Source organism: Marmota monax, unplaced genomic scaffold (genome assembly GCF_021218885.2).
Source record: "Marmota monax isolate L192 unplaced genomic scaffold, Marmota_monax_Labrador192_F-V1.1 WCK01_AAM20220418_F8-fsc00015, whole genome shotgun sequence".
NCBI classification, from domain to species: domain Eukaryota; kingdom Metazoa; phylum Chordata; class Mammalia; order Rodentia; family Sciuridae; genus Marmota; species Marmota monax.
This window is the reverse complement of record NW_026692194.1, coordinates 118,432-132,041: the sequence shown is the minus strand read 5'-3', so window position 1 is coordinate 132,041 and position 13,610 is coordinate 118,432. Positions and strand designations below refer to the sequence as shown.

Sequence of the window (13,610 nt, the reverse complement as noted above, 5' to 3'; positions counted from 1 at the left end):
CTTTAACGCCCCTTCCTTACTTCTCTGCAGAGCATTGGGTGCTCACCCAGACATCTCCCTGAACTAATTTATGGGGGAAATATCATGATAGTAAGTGCTCATGCGAGTGTGACCAAAAACCTCTGCAGAAGAAAGAGAATTAGCACCTGAGCAAGAGAAGAATTAGGTGGGGAAACAGTGTCGGTGCAGAGGACAGAAAAGAGCCTTTCCAAAATTGTATCGATGACAGCCTGTTGATAAGATTGGCTTTAATGAAAAAAAAGTGGAAGTTGTTCTTCTGAATTCTGCTGTTAATCACTTAATCTTATTGTAAACCCTTCTGTTCTGGTTGTCTGACATCAACCTATGATATCACGGATTTCACAAACTAGCTCAGGGTCCTCGCTGCAAAATGTGATCTCATGTTTGAGTTCTCACAGAAGGGAGGAGGACACAGGCAAATTAGTTTCTCTACTGTTTTACCTCTGTGCCTCTGCAGGATGGTAACAAAGCACCCCTATCAAATTATCCAGATAACGACAGCAGAACATCTAGCCAGTTTATCTCCTTTGACGGGATCACTTTTTAATAATACTTTGTCCTATTACAATGTGACAAGTAGGTTCAACAGAAGCAGGCTTCGCTCATTCAGTGCTACTCACCACAATATGAGGCCTCAATGCCTCACCTTGGGACACTAGCCAAGCATATCCTGACACCATTCTAGATTGTTACAGGTGGATGGGTCAGAGAGACTATCCTCCACATTTCATAAGGAGAAGTCTCAGGCCCTTTAGGGAAGAGCCTACAGGGTAGTTAGGAGCTCTCCACCCACTGTTCATCTCCATCTGTTTCCCCTGTTATTTCAGGAAAGCCGCCCTACAGGTCAGCATGAACGATGGCCTCTCTTTCATCTCCAGTTCAGTCATCATCACTACCACGCACTGTGTAAGTCAGAACCTCTCCCTTTACTGAAGGGTTCATTATTATCATCGCCAGCATTTCTCAAACACCAATCTCCACATGTGTTCCTGGGAAGTTTTCTGGATCTTTTTTTCTGTTCATGGAGCTGTGATCCTGGCACTGTGAGGCCAGCCATGGATCAGGGAGTGCTATGCTCTGGAATATGCCAGGAAGCCTATGTTGGGTCCTTGAGTTCCGCATTTCTGGTGTGGAGGGAAAGCCCCGAATGCTCTGGCCTGGCCAGGGGGGTAAGAAGCACCAAGTCGGAGCAGTAGTGAGGGTCACTGCTTGCATAGAGCACTCTTAAGAGAAAATGAGCAGAAAGGATTGGACAACATATTCAGAAAACACGTCTTAGGGAGCTTTTCTCTCAAGGGAAACAGGAAAATGGGCACTGACAGGAGGAAGTTTATAGAAGACTTTGTATTTAGGACAGGACAAATTGAGAGTTGTTTATATGATTGTGTAAATAATCCAGAAGAAAATGGAAAACTCATGGGGCAGGAGATGGGGAGAAGGGACCCCTGCATTAGGGATGAAGAGACAGGAGTGGGAACTACTTTCTCTCTACCACTGTCTCAGATAGCTCTTCTCTGGATCCTTCATGTCAGGTAGTTTTTATTTCTGGCTACAAGTAAAATCACCTGGAAAACTTTTTAGGGAAAATAATGCTGTCAACCTCATGCCAGATGGATGGAGCCAAAATCTCTGGCGTGAGCCTAGCTTTGGTGGTTTCAGGCCTCCTTTAGGAGGTGGGGTGCAGCCTTGGCTGGGAACCCTTCAGCCTCCGTAGTTGTTCCTCTCCATGGTAACTGTCACAGGGCTCAGCCTGTCAGGGACAGCCAGGGCTTAGCTCATGTAAAGAATTTAGCCCCTAAAATGAGCATTTCCACATCAACCTTTGTCTGAATATTTAGTTTCTTTAACAAAATTCACTTTCTCCATTAGATCATTAAAGCAGCTGACTGATGGTCAGTTCAGGTAGTTGCACTGGTTACCACCTTGTTGCCTTTGGAAGACATCTTGGTAAAACCCCGCCGTATGATATAAAAATGAGTTACGTCATAAACAAAGAGGAAGCCAGGCCTCATAATGGGAGACACTTACTTCTTCCTAATTCCCTCTACTCTCCTTTTTCATCCTGTATTAATGCCAAACCTATTTTCCTGAAAGCCCAGAAAGTCAGTAAAATGGATATAGATGATGAAAAAGTTTAACTTGAGTAAAGCAAGAAACTAAGATTGTCACAAAGAAGTGTTACCACTGAGAAATGTCCATGTGTCGGGCATCTGGTCAACCCTCAAAACTGACTACCTGAACAATACTCCACCAAATTTGAAAACTGTATGCAGAAGCAGTGAAATTTCATCAAGTGTACCCTACCTGAATCTTTTGGAAATTGATTCTTTTGGAACCTGAAAACTTGCAGGAAATGATTAAAATACCCCAAATCCAATAACTCCATTCCAGATTCCTCCCAGCTTTTGAGTGATCCAACAATATGTGCCTGTATTTCTCATTATGTCTGACCATACCACAGAGAAATAGCTACTGCCCTTGAGACCACAAGAGCAGGGAAAGAGGAAAGCAGGGACATCCTAGGACTATGTTCTGGTATTACAAATATAGGGCTACAAATTTAAATCTGGGTCTCTAAGTAAAGAAGAAAAGGTGCCCTTTTGCTAATGTACTACAAAATTATAAGAATTCCTAATAAGGTCTCACACTATATTTTCCCAACCGACTCTAGCCTCTGTTTACATCTTATAATACCCTCATATGATTTCATACAGTAAGTTTTCTGTTCAGTTGACCCTTGATTAAGACTACCTTATATAGTCTGCATTATTTCCTTTTCTGTATTATTCTATAACAAAATTATACCCCCCTAAGATTTGAGGTCCACATCCATTTATTCATTGATTCAACAAATACTCATTGATCACAATGGACTAGGCACCCTCCTGGGTGCTTGGGATACATCAGAGAACACAACAGACAGAAATCTCGGTTATAGAGAGAGGTTGGACAGAGAATAGTAAACATGACAAAGAAATTACATACCAATGTTAAAAGGTAACACATGCTAACAAAAAAATAGAGTAAGAGGGTTTTGTATTACTCAGATGGCCAAGACATGGACATTTCTCAGTGGTGTTACTTCTCACCACAGAGGGTTTCGTGAGTGTGTTTCAGTGTCAATCAACTAATGGATACATTAAGGTGTCATTTCAGTAGATACCTGGATAGCAAGGAAATTAACCATGATGCTATGGGAGAGTGGAACATTCCAAATCAAGAGACATATTGCTAAGACCCCGAGGCCAGAGAGCCCCGGTGTTCAAGGAAGAACAAGAGGCCCATAGTCGTCCCTGGCAGAGAGTGAGTGAGAACAGCAGCAGGCAGTGAGGTAACAGGGTAGAGGACAGGGCTTTGTTAGGACTTGGACTTTCAAGCAGAAGAGCCTCAAGTTCTAACATACATTTGAATCACCCCAGCTGCTGGAATAGCCTGTGGAGACACAGGAGACAAGAATGGAAGCCATGTGACCAGTTAGGAGAGTTCTGGCAATATCCCAAGCTAAAGACAGAGGTGGCTCAAATCAGGAAGGGTCAGTGGAGTCGGAGAGAAGTGGTCAGAGTGACATATATTTTGAAAGTAGAGCTAATGGATTTCTGGAATCATTGGATATGGCTGAGAGGACAAGAATCAAAGATGGCCCCAAGGGTTGGGTTTCAGTAACTGAAAGAATAGGGTTGTCATAAACTGACAGACAGGAGGAAGACTAAAGGAGAAGATCTGGGGTGAGGAGGGGAATTGGGGGATCTGTTTTTGCTGTTTACTGGTTGTGTGACCTTGGCCGAGTTATTTAGCCCCTTTGTGCTTCCGTTTACTGATGGTTAGAACTAAGATGTGCGTGTGGTAGTGCACGCCTGTAATTCCAATGGCTTGGGAGGCTGAGGCAAGAGGATCACAAGTTTAAAGCCAGCCTCAGCAACTTAGTGAGGCCCTCAGCAACTTAGCAAGACCCTGTCTCAAAATAATAAATAAACAAAAATGGGCTGGAGATGTGGCTCAGTGGTGAGCACCCTGGGTTCAATCCCCAGTGCAAAAAAAAAAAAAAAAGGTAGTAATAGTTTATATCTCCTACCGTACTGTGAACATTAAATGAAACTATACATGTAGCTATGGGATAAGGCTTGGCAGGTATGAAGTGTCCAATAAATGTCAGCTATTTTATAGTGGAGCCTTAATCAAAAATTTTGATGTAACTGGAGATTCCTCTCAGAGAGTTGGCTCCTTGATTCAGAACTCTGTAATAGCAAAGGGGCTCTTCTGAGACAAGATGCATCCTTAGGAGTACATATTTGTCATTCAATCCATCTCAAGTGATGGGAGGGGGAGCAGACCAGATGGCCAAAATCACCCAGGAAAAGAAACTTTCATTCAAACATATAACTGCAGCCCCTGGGTAGGCCCTACGCAAACGCTCAAATGAAAGACCGAAACTATCACCGCGCAAAATTGAGAGGCAGGTGGAAGGTGTGGTCCCTCCGATGAAGTAAGGTCTTGGACCTGTGTTTGTTTGGAGGACACGGTTTTTAGATCAGAAATGATCCCCTGGGTCTGAGTAAAGGGTTAGTCTTGTCCGTGCCAGTTGCAGCCTGCCCAATCCATCACCTGGAACCTAAAATCATTTTAAAATATGTAGTTGAGACTTTCTTCGCTTTCTTTGGTGCCCGTTTGGACAACTGCGTCACAAGTTTTCATGATCCATGGTGAATAACTGTGGTCCCTGCCAGAGGCAGAAATTCCATGAAGTTTTCCGGGAAAGAGATTTTTCCATTCAAGAATTAAAAGATTCCTATGCAAATGGTAAACTTTGCTGTGTTCCCTGACTATAGGGAATGGTCAGACGTCCAGGGTCCTCTGTCACCAGCCCATTCAATGTGCTCCATCTCGGTCATCTTAACTGGTCTCCCTCTTCCTCCCCAACCCCTAGCCATAGATCGAGAAAATCAGTAATGTGGTACTGCTTGAAGGAAGTAAAACCATCTATCCTTTTAATTAAAAAGCAAACAAATTTTAGTACCTTAACTTTTCATGAAGATTTTTCTTCTTTTAAATATTTTACAATTCTGTAATTTCCCACCCAAAGAATATAAAATCCAGGGAATCATCCATAACTATTTCTTGAAAATATCTGGGACACTCCAGCGTCCCACTCACATCTTAGAAAACTGCTGTTGGATTGATGAGTTCCACAGGCCTATAATAAAGAAGAGGATTGTATGAGTCAGGTATAAATGCTACAGGCTTTCAGAGGGGGCATGGAGCCAGGAAAAGGCATGAGGTCCTTAGAAAGGAGGTTATTCCTGAGTGGTGATTTGAAAAATGACCAGTATAGGTAAAGAGGTTGGAAGAGATGATTACCTAAAGAAAACGAAGCCGAGCAAGGGCTAGATGTGTCGCTGGCATAGTTTTGTTTGTGGTTCCTCACAGACTCCATTTCTTCTTTTTCTCTCGTTTTGTATCAATTTCCCATGCCTTTTGACCAGGAGCTATTTCTTGAGTTGCCAACTATTCCTCTCCTACAATATACAACCCATGTCCTAGATCTTGGTCATCCTCTATGTGATAATGAGACACAGTAGGTGCTTATTACTGCTAACTATGATCAGGATTTGATTTGTACTATATTTGAAAAAATATCACATTTTTTTTAAAAAAGCAAGGTAACTTAAAGAAAGACCCAATGTTCTAAAATAAACGCTAAATAAATGGAAAGCTATGTCTTTCCCCCCTAATTTATATGAAAAAGAGTCTGGCTACAAACAGCAACAAGGTTAATTAAGTTTGAGAATACCTATGTCACTGTTCAGAGAATTTCTTTTTTGGATGAAGGTAAAAACTCAATGAATTTGAGGTGTTAAAACAAGAGCCACTGTCATGAAGTCATTCTTCTTTAAGCCTGAGTAGTTGTTCATTGTGTATATGTACCACATTTTCTTTATCCATTTATCTGTTGAAGGACACCTAGGTTGGCTCCATAGCTTGGCTATTGTGAGTTGAACTGTTATAAAGTTATGTAGCTGTGTCCCTGTAGTATGCTGATTTTAAGTCCTGTGGGTATATACCAAGGAGTGGGATAACCGGGTCAAATGGTGGTTCCATTCCAAGTTTTCTGAGGAATCTCCATACTGCTTTCCATAGTGGTTGCACCAGTTTGCAGTCCCACCAGCAATGTATTTTCCACCACATCCTTTTCTTCCACATCCTCACTAGTATTTACTGTTACTTGTGTTCTTGATAATTGCCATTCTGACTGGAGTGACATGGAATCTCCGTATAGTTTTAATATGCATTTCTCTAATTGCTAGAGATGTTGAACATTTTTTCATACATTTGTTGACCATTTGTATTTTTTCTTCTGTGACATTTGCCAGCAAATGGGTGGATCTGGAGAACATCATGCTAAGTGAAATAAGCCAGTCCCAAAAAGCCAAAGGTCAAATGTTTTCTCTGATATGTGAAAGATAACACACAATAAGGGGAGGGTGAAGGGAAGAACAGAAGTTCAATAGATGAGACAATGGGGAATGGAGGAAAGGGAAGGGGGATATGGAAACGAAAGACAGTAGAATTAATCTGACAAAATTTTCCCATTTACATATATGAAAACACAGTCAATCCCACCATCATGTACATCCATAAGTTATATCTAAATAGAATAAGATATATTTCATGATTGTATAATTATATCAAAATGTATTCTGCTATATGTATGACTAAAAGGAACCAATAATTTTTTTAAAAAAAGAGCCACCCACTGCTCTATAATTATGGCATAAGGAAGGAATTAAAAATATTGGATATTCTGTCCAAAATTCTAAATTCACATTCTGGCCCCTCTACTTTCTAGGATGATCTTGCCCAAGTTAACCTTGCCTGTCTCAGAACTTATCCTACCAGGTTATAATGGAGATTAAATGAAATATATAAAAGGTATTGGAGTTTATAACAATATGTCTAAGAATGACAGCCATTTATTAGTTTATTGACCTCATTCTCTTTCCTTTCCAACCAAACATCCCCTGTCCCATTAAAATATTTGTTGGACATGCCCTGTGGCTTATAAACAAACTACTTCTCCTGATGAAAAAGCATATTCCCTTTTGAGTATATAATAAGCCTGAATTTTAGGAACAGATTGGCTATGAAGATGTTACTTCAGGAATAAGGGAAAGAAAATGCCAATAAATCAGATTCAGTGATAAGTCAAACAAGGTTGATTTGAAGCTTCTGTGTGCTGCTTTTTAAGTGAATCTAGTAGGAACACATGAGCAACATTTAGACTATTGAGAAGCATGAATGAAAACAAGTATTTATTAAAGTGGATGCACTATTAGAACATGGAAAATTCCTATTATCTCTAAAATATTCTGTCGGGCTGAGCATATTTGGAGGCCTTCTACCGGAGCAAGTACCATTTCATGCAAATGAGTCCTGCAGTCTCAGCACAGACTGCATTAAGCCTGATACACCTCACCATTTCTGCCGTATGGTTTGGTTTCTATGGAGACACGCCTGCTACCAACTTGTTTCTCTAGAATTTTTTAAAACGTTTTATCTTTCAGATTTTTATGAATGCAGATGGATGTTTCCCCCAAGCAGGTGATATTTTCTATAAATATTTTGTTTTGACTCAGAAAGAGACAGAGACCTGAAACACTCTCCCAAAGACAAAGAATGGTCTGGTCTAAAGTGTCAATAGTGCAATGGTTGAAAAAATTCCAAAGAATCAGAATTCCTTGGAGGGATTCTGCATTTTAATAAGTTTGCCAAGTAAATCTTAAACACACAGGACCCTTACACTGTAATCCCCTAATTCTAATTTGTCCTCCAAAGTTTAAAAAAAAATTGAAATTTATCTAAGAAAAATGAGTTATCTTCTAATCCCATTCATGTAAGAATTTCAAGATTTTAGTTCAGAACCCACTCTATATGCTCTTTCTTTTGGAATCCTTGTTTTGATAAAAAGATAGGAATCTACCTGAAAGAATAAGTTTAGCCCAATATGATCAAACTAGCAATCTTCTCACTTTTGGTTATCAAAGATTGGAAAATTTCCTTTCTAAATTCTTCTTTTTTTTATTCCTTGTCCCTTCCTGTCCCCCTCCCACACCAATGCCTAGAAAGTCATATATTTGTTGCTTATTTTAGAAAGAAAGAGCCCAGTTACTATCAGTATTGTTTCTAACACTCATGGATCCTGGTGGCTCTCAAGAAAGTGGGCCTCCCGCTGCCCAGTTGGGGCCGAATTATGTCATAGCTTTGGGAACAACTGGAGACTTTAAAGAGAGCACAGCCCTTGTAAAGTGGAAGTGTCTTAGGTACAATGTGGCCTATATGCTTCTTCAGGAAAAACAGACTGTGTCTTGTTCACTATTTCAGTCCAACACCTGGCACAATGTCTCTAGATATTTACTTAGAAAATAACTGATGATCAAGTAGAAGAATGAATGGACTCTATCAAAATTCAGACTTAGACCATGATGGCACCTGTTGGTAGGAAAGGAAGGGAGCCAGCATGAGGTCAGATTAGAACAGGAGGCTCTGAGCTGGTTGGAGGTTGGGCCTCCAAAAAGGATGGTCAAAAGTTCAATCTTTATATTCAAGGAGATTTAACATAATTTAAAAGAGATCCATCTGCCAGGTAAGAAACTTAACCAGCACCCCCAAGCAGGGTAATAGTAAAAAAAAAAAAAAAAACTCTCCAGAAGAGCATCTACTCCCCTTAAACCCCTGCCAGGGATGCAGACCTGGAGAAAGGGTCTAGAAATAGCCTGTTCAAGCTCAACTCAACTGGATCAAGATTCAGAACAGGCCTCCAGTCTATGAGGGTGTGCAGCCCAAGGCACACAGGAAGAACTGTAGAGACTGAGAATGGAGGCCACTGTGAAACAGCTCTGACTCAGGGGACAATGACATGGCCTGAGGTCATCCTGGAATACCAAAAACTTAGACTACAGCAGTACAACTAGTATGGATGCCACCAACCAAGACTGAGGGTTCACAGTCTGCTTGAGTAAGGGCTGGCTCCGAAGGGAATGTGCTGGAGCTCCCAATGGAGGCTACAGTGGCTGTAGGTAAAAAGCTACAGGGGAAGGACAGGGACCACTCTCAGGCCTGTCTGCAGAATTTTATCCAAGGCCTTTTCCCAGGTCCATTTGCTACATCAGTTCAATTCCCCATGACCAATTGCTTTAAAGGAACTTGAGAACACAAAAATCCAGCCTGGTTTTGTAGTCAGACCGCTCTCTAGGTAAACAGAGAGCTGGCATGGACACCTTTGCCAAAATCTCTTGAATTTCACCAGCCTGGTAGGGAAATAAATCCAGTAGCCTGTTCTGAGTGGTAATCTCGCCTTCCAACATAATAAAAAATTATTGCACACTCTTCAGAGAAGACTTTTTTCTTCTATTTCTTTTCCAAGCTCAGGAAAAACAGTCCATTAATCAAAACAGATATCTGTCTTTTGGATAGATCATACATACCAGCAGCTATAAGTGTGTAGGCCTCCTCATGAAGGCAAGAAGTACAGGGAGGAGGTTGTGGGTAGTGATATAACAATCAGAATGACACCAGTGTAATCACAGTGTATTACACCAGTCCTAGTAAGGACTCAAAGAATAGGCAGCCCTTCCCCTCCAGAAGCCTATTGTATAGTTGTCAAGGCAAGATATACACTCAAGAGGCAAATATTGCACAGTTTGGGAATTTAGAAATTCCCCCAACCATTCCAAAGATGCATGAGGTTCCATGCAGGCAGGTCCTTGGAGAAATAAATTAGCAAAAATGTGGCACACTCAGAAGAGTGTCACTTAATGGGCCTTGTGAGTTACTTCCAAGTTACCCAAGAAGGCTTTTCATCCATTTCTACAGAGGGGAATGGACAACTCATCCCAGAAATTCAGGGATAACATGTAGATAGCTCATAATTTTCTCAGCTCCAAAACTCTATATTATGAGTGTCTTTTCCCCAAAAAGACCCTCCCAAACTGTTTCTCGATACCAGGAATCAACCCTTGAAGGAGAAAATGCCCTCCCTAACAACCAATTGAAGAGACAGAACCAAGGCACACACACACTGGCTTTCCCTTGTGGGTTTCTTCACCCCAACAATATTATTCCACTTTCCATCCAATTCTCCCATACCTGCCCCTCTCCTTACTCATTAAGCTTCACATAACCTGGAAGTAAGGGAAGTCCAGATTGGAGGGGAGAGAGGTGCTATGCTGAAGAGAGTTTGAATGACACAATATGAAGTTTGGGCTCAAGGTAGTCATTCAAGGGAAGCACAAGCATTACTATAGGAAAACTCATGCACAGCAGTTGTGTGCTCCAAGTGTATTAACTGTAACAAAAAAGTATCAATTTGGAGGCCAGTAATTTATAAATTTGGTCATTTGGAAAAGAAATAGGCTCTAGTTCCCTTTTTCATTGTTTGGGCTGAAGAAACTGAGCACCAAGAGTGACCGATCCACAGCCCTGGGGCTGCAAATGAATCTTTAGAACCTCATATTCAGCGTTGAAAAAGAATGACCAGGTATACACTTTTTCCTGCTGTAATTAAAAAGGCCACATCCATTGAAATACATGGCTTAGCCAAACAGGAAAAATGAGAATGAGCACAGGCTTTGGGGTCAGATCAGTGTGGCTAAAATTCTTGTTCCGCTACTTACTGGATGTGTAACTTGAACTGAATAGTGGCACAAGGCCTGATACACAGTGGCTGCCCAGTGTTCATTTTCTTGCCCTGATGTGGCCATCTCTGTAAGACTGGCACAGTGGTCTTCTGACTTCTGGCAGAATTCTTGGAAGTGTGGTATCTAAAACTAAGGAAGTGATAGAAACTTACTGAGTGAAGATAAAAAAAACTCCATTTGAGTATTGTATTCTCTAGGGAGAACCCAGAGAAACTGAATGTGTGAGAAATATTACCTAATATGGCCCTTTGTGTAGAATACAGAATTGAAGCTCTTCAGCTTGGAGACATATTTAGCATGCAGACGACATCCAAAGGGCTGTTCTAAAACGAGTACATCTGCACATGTGGAGTCCAGTGTTGTGGGAAACAGACCAGTGGAGAAGCAGCAAGCAGCCCTCAGAGAGGAGGAGAACTCCAAACTTTATTTTATGCGCCCAGAGGAGAACAAACTCCAAATTCTGAGCCCTTACCCACAGTCTCTCACAACATTTGTATGTGATTTAGTGTCATCTTAGACCCATCCTATCATTGGTTTCGTTTGTCTGTTTGTTTTAAATTCCGAATCTATGTGACCATGACTGAAGGCCTTGTGTTTGTAGGGGGTGTCTCTAACATAAAGTAGGTTTACAGAAACAGATAAGAAGAAACACTCTTTTCATAGGCATTGGTTAACTCTCTAGCCTTGCAAACCTGGCATAGGGGTGTTTGTATTTTAAGAGGGAGTACTTAGACTCCTAGAGACAGTTATTTACAATCCAAAAGGTAAGGACCTGTGGTTAATTAGAAGAGGAGGGGAACTGACCCTTTTCCCAGGCATTGGTTTCTTACCATAACATTTTTATAATTTCATTTTATAATCAGGTTTGATTTTGCCATCACACCAACTTTGTAAATTATTTATTATGTAAATCCAAGAAGTAGAATAGGCTGAGAGGCACAATTTTTCTCACTCAGTATTTTTAAAGTCAGTTTCTTTCTTTCTTTCTTTCTTTCTTTCTTTCTTTCTTTCTTTCTTTCTTTCTTTCTTTCTTTCTCTTTCCTCCCTTCCTCCCTCCCTCCCTCCCTCCCTCCCTCTCTCTCTCTCTCTCTCTCTTTCTTTCTTTCTTTCCTCCCTCCCTCCCTCCCTCCCTCCCTCCCTCTCTCTCTCTCTCTCTCTCTCTCTCTCTCTTTCTTTCTTTCTTTCCTCCCTTCCTTCCTCCCTCCCTCCCTTTCTTTCTTTCTTTCTTTCTTCCCAGGCCTTTACATATGCTAGACAAACGCTCTATCACTGAGCTACATCCCCAGCTCTTTTATTTTTTTCTGAGACAGGGTCTCATTAAATTGCCCAGATTGGCCTTGAACTTGTGATCCTCCTGCCTCAAACCCTTGTAGCTGGGATTACGGGCTTGCACCACCACATCCAACTTAAAAAGTCCTTTCTATCTGGCAGCTTCAGGGGGTAGTGAGCTCCCTGTCCTCCCTATTCTCACAACTTGGCAGAACTATGTAAAGGGCATTCATGCATCAGATAGGTGATCCGACTAGAAAAGCTTTCAGACTGATTCCAGTGCTGAGAGTCTGTGATTGCAGATCTAAGAGTATGTCAGTAAAGGAGCAGGGTAAATATCATCAGTCCTCCAGAGTATAACCAATGAATTTGGCATTTACATTTTGAAAATAAATATGAGAGACCTTTGTTGGTGTTATTGGAGGCACTTGCTCGTAGTGGTATTCAGATTGGCCAACTTCTACCTAATACAAGCGAGATCACATTTCAGACCAGAGTGACTGAAACTCCTCCTGAGAATAATCTATTTTCAAGTAACCTGAAAACATAGCCTTTCATTAACAAACAGTCGGTACAACAGTCACAAATCATTCTCCTCTATTTATTAGCCAGTCTCAGTAGAACCATAGAGAATTCAAATTTAAAAAAATAAAAAAACAATGTCCTAGTATTTTTTATTATTGTTATCTTAACAAGATAGCCTGTGGTTTCATGTACTGTCATTGGAAAGGGCAAAAGACCACAGAAATATCAGAATGCAGAACTCAGATCTCAAATATTGTTTATGAACTGGAATAAAAACAGTTTGCCAACATCTCTATTTTGATAACCCTTGTGTGCATAAAAATATCTTTTAAACATATTTTGGAGGATTCATGCTGATTTGTTTTTCTTGGATATTTGAGAAATTGACTTTTCAATATTTTTATCACTAAGTATTTTAAAGAATGTTTGCCCTAAGTTTGAAATTTCCTTGTTTTGAGAGTAAATGAGAAAAAAAAATGCTTTTCTGAAACTAAGCTCTAGAAAACCCTGAAATAAGAATATAGTAATATGGTAGAAAAGTGAAATCCGTAAGCAAAATAAATGTAATAGAACAAACCCTGGTGTTAAAAAACACAGATTGACAGATTGTGTTTTAAAAATATTCAGCTATATGCTATTTACAATAAAATATATATTCAATAAAATATTAAGAAAACCTAAAGATTGAAAATAAAAATGTGAGAAAAGTTGTACCCATTAAATATGAAGAAAAGAAAGCTAGTGTGAGTATATTAATATGGATAGAGTAAACTTTATGGCAAAAAAAGAGAATTTTTGATAGAAAGAGAACCACTGTGTAATGTCAATAAGTACAGTTAACCTAGAAGTTATCATAATTCTAATTTTCACTAAATGGCATACCCTCAGAATAAGGAAAAAATTGAGACATGAAAAGAGAAATTGATAAATGCACCATCATGGAAGGAGATATACATACATCTCAGTAATTAATGGATCAGCCAGACAAAAGAATTTATAAAACATAAATGATTTGAATAATATAATTAAACATAATCTAGTACACACACAATCAGGATCAGCATAACACTCCAAAGCCTGGTGTTGCATAAAATGAGAGGCTGT

General features: G+C 40.2%; 1 protein-coding gene across 1 annotated transcript in view; it reads left to right on the top strand.

The window, feature by feature from the left end:
• Window positions 1–13,610, top strand: part of Antxr1 (ANTXR cell adhesion molecule 1) — a 226,772-nt gene that overhangs the window by 106,580 nt on the left and 106,582 nt on the right. The window contains exon 12 of the mRNA XM_046422452.2: window positions 849–927. Within this exon, the coding sequence (XP_046278408.1) occupies window positions 849–927 (79 nt within the window). The remainder of the gene's footprint in view (window positions 1–848; window positions 928–13,610) is intronic.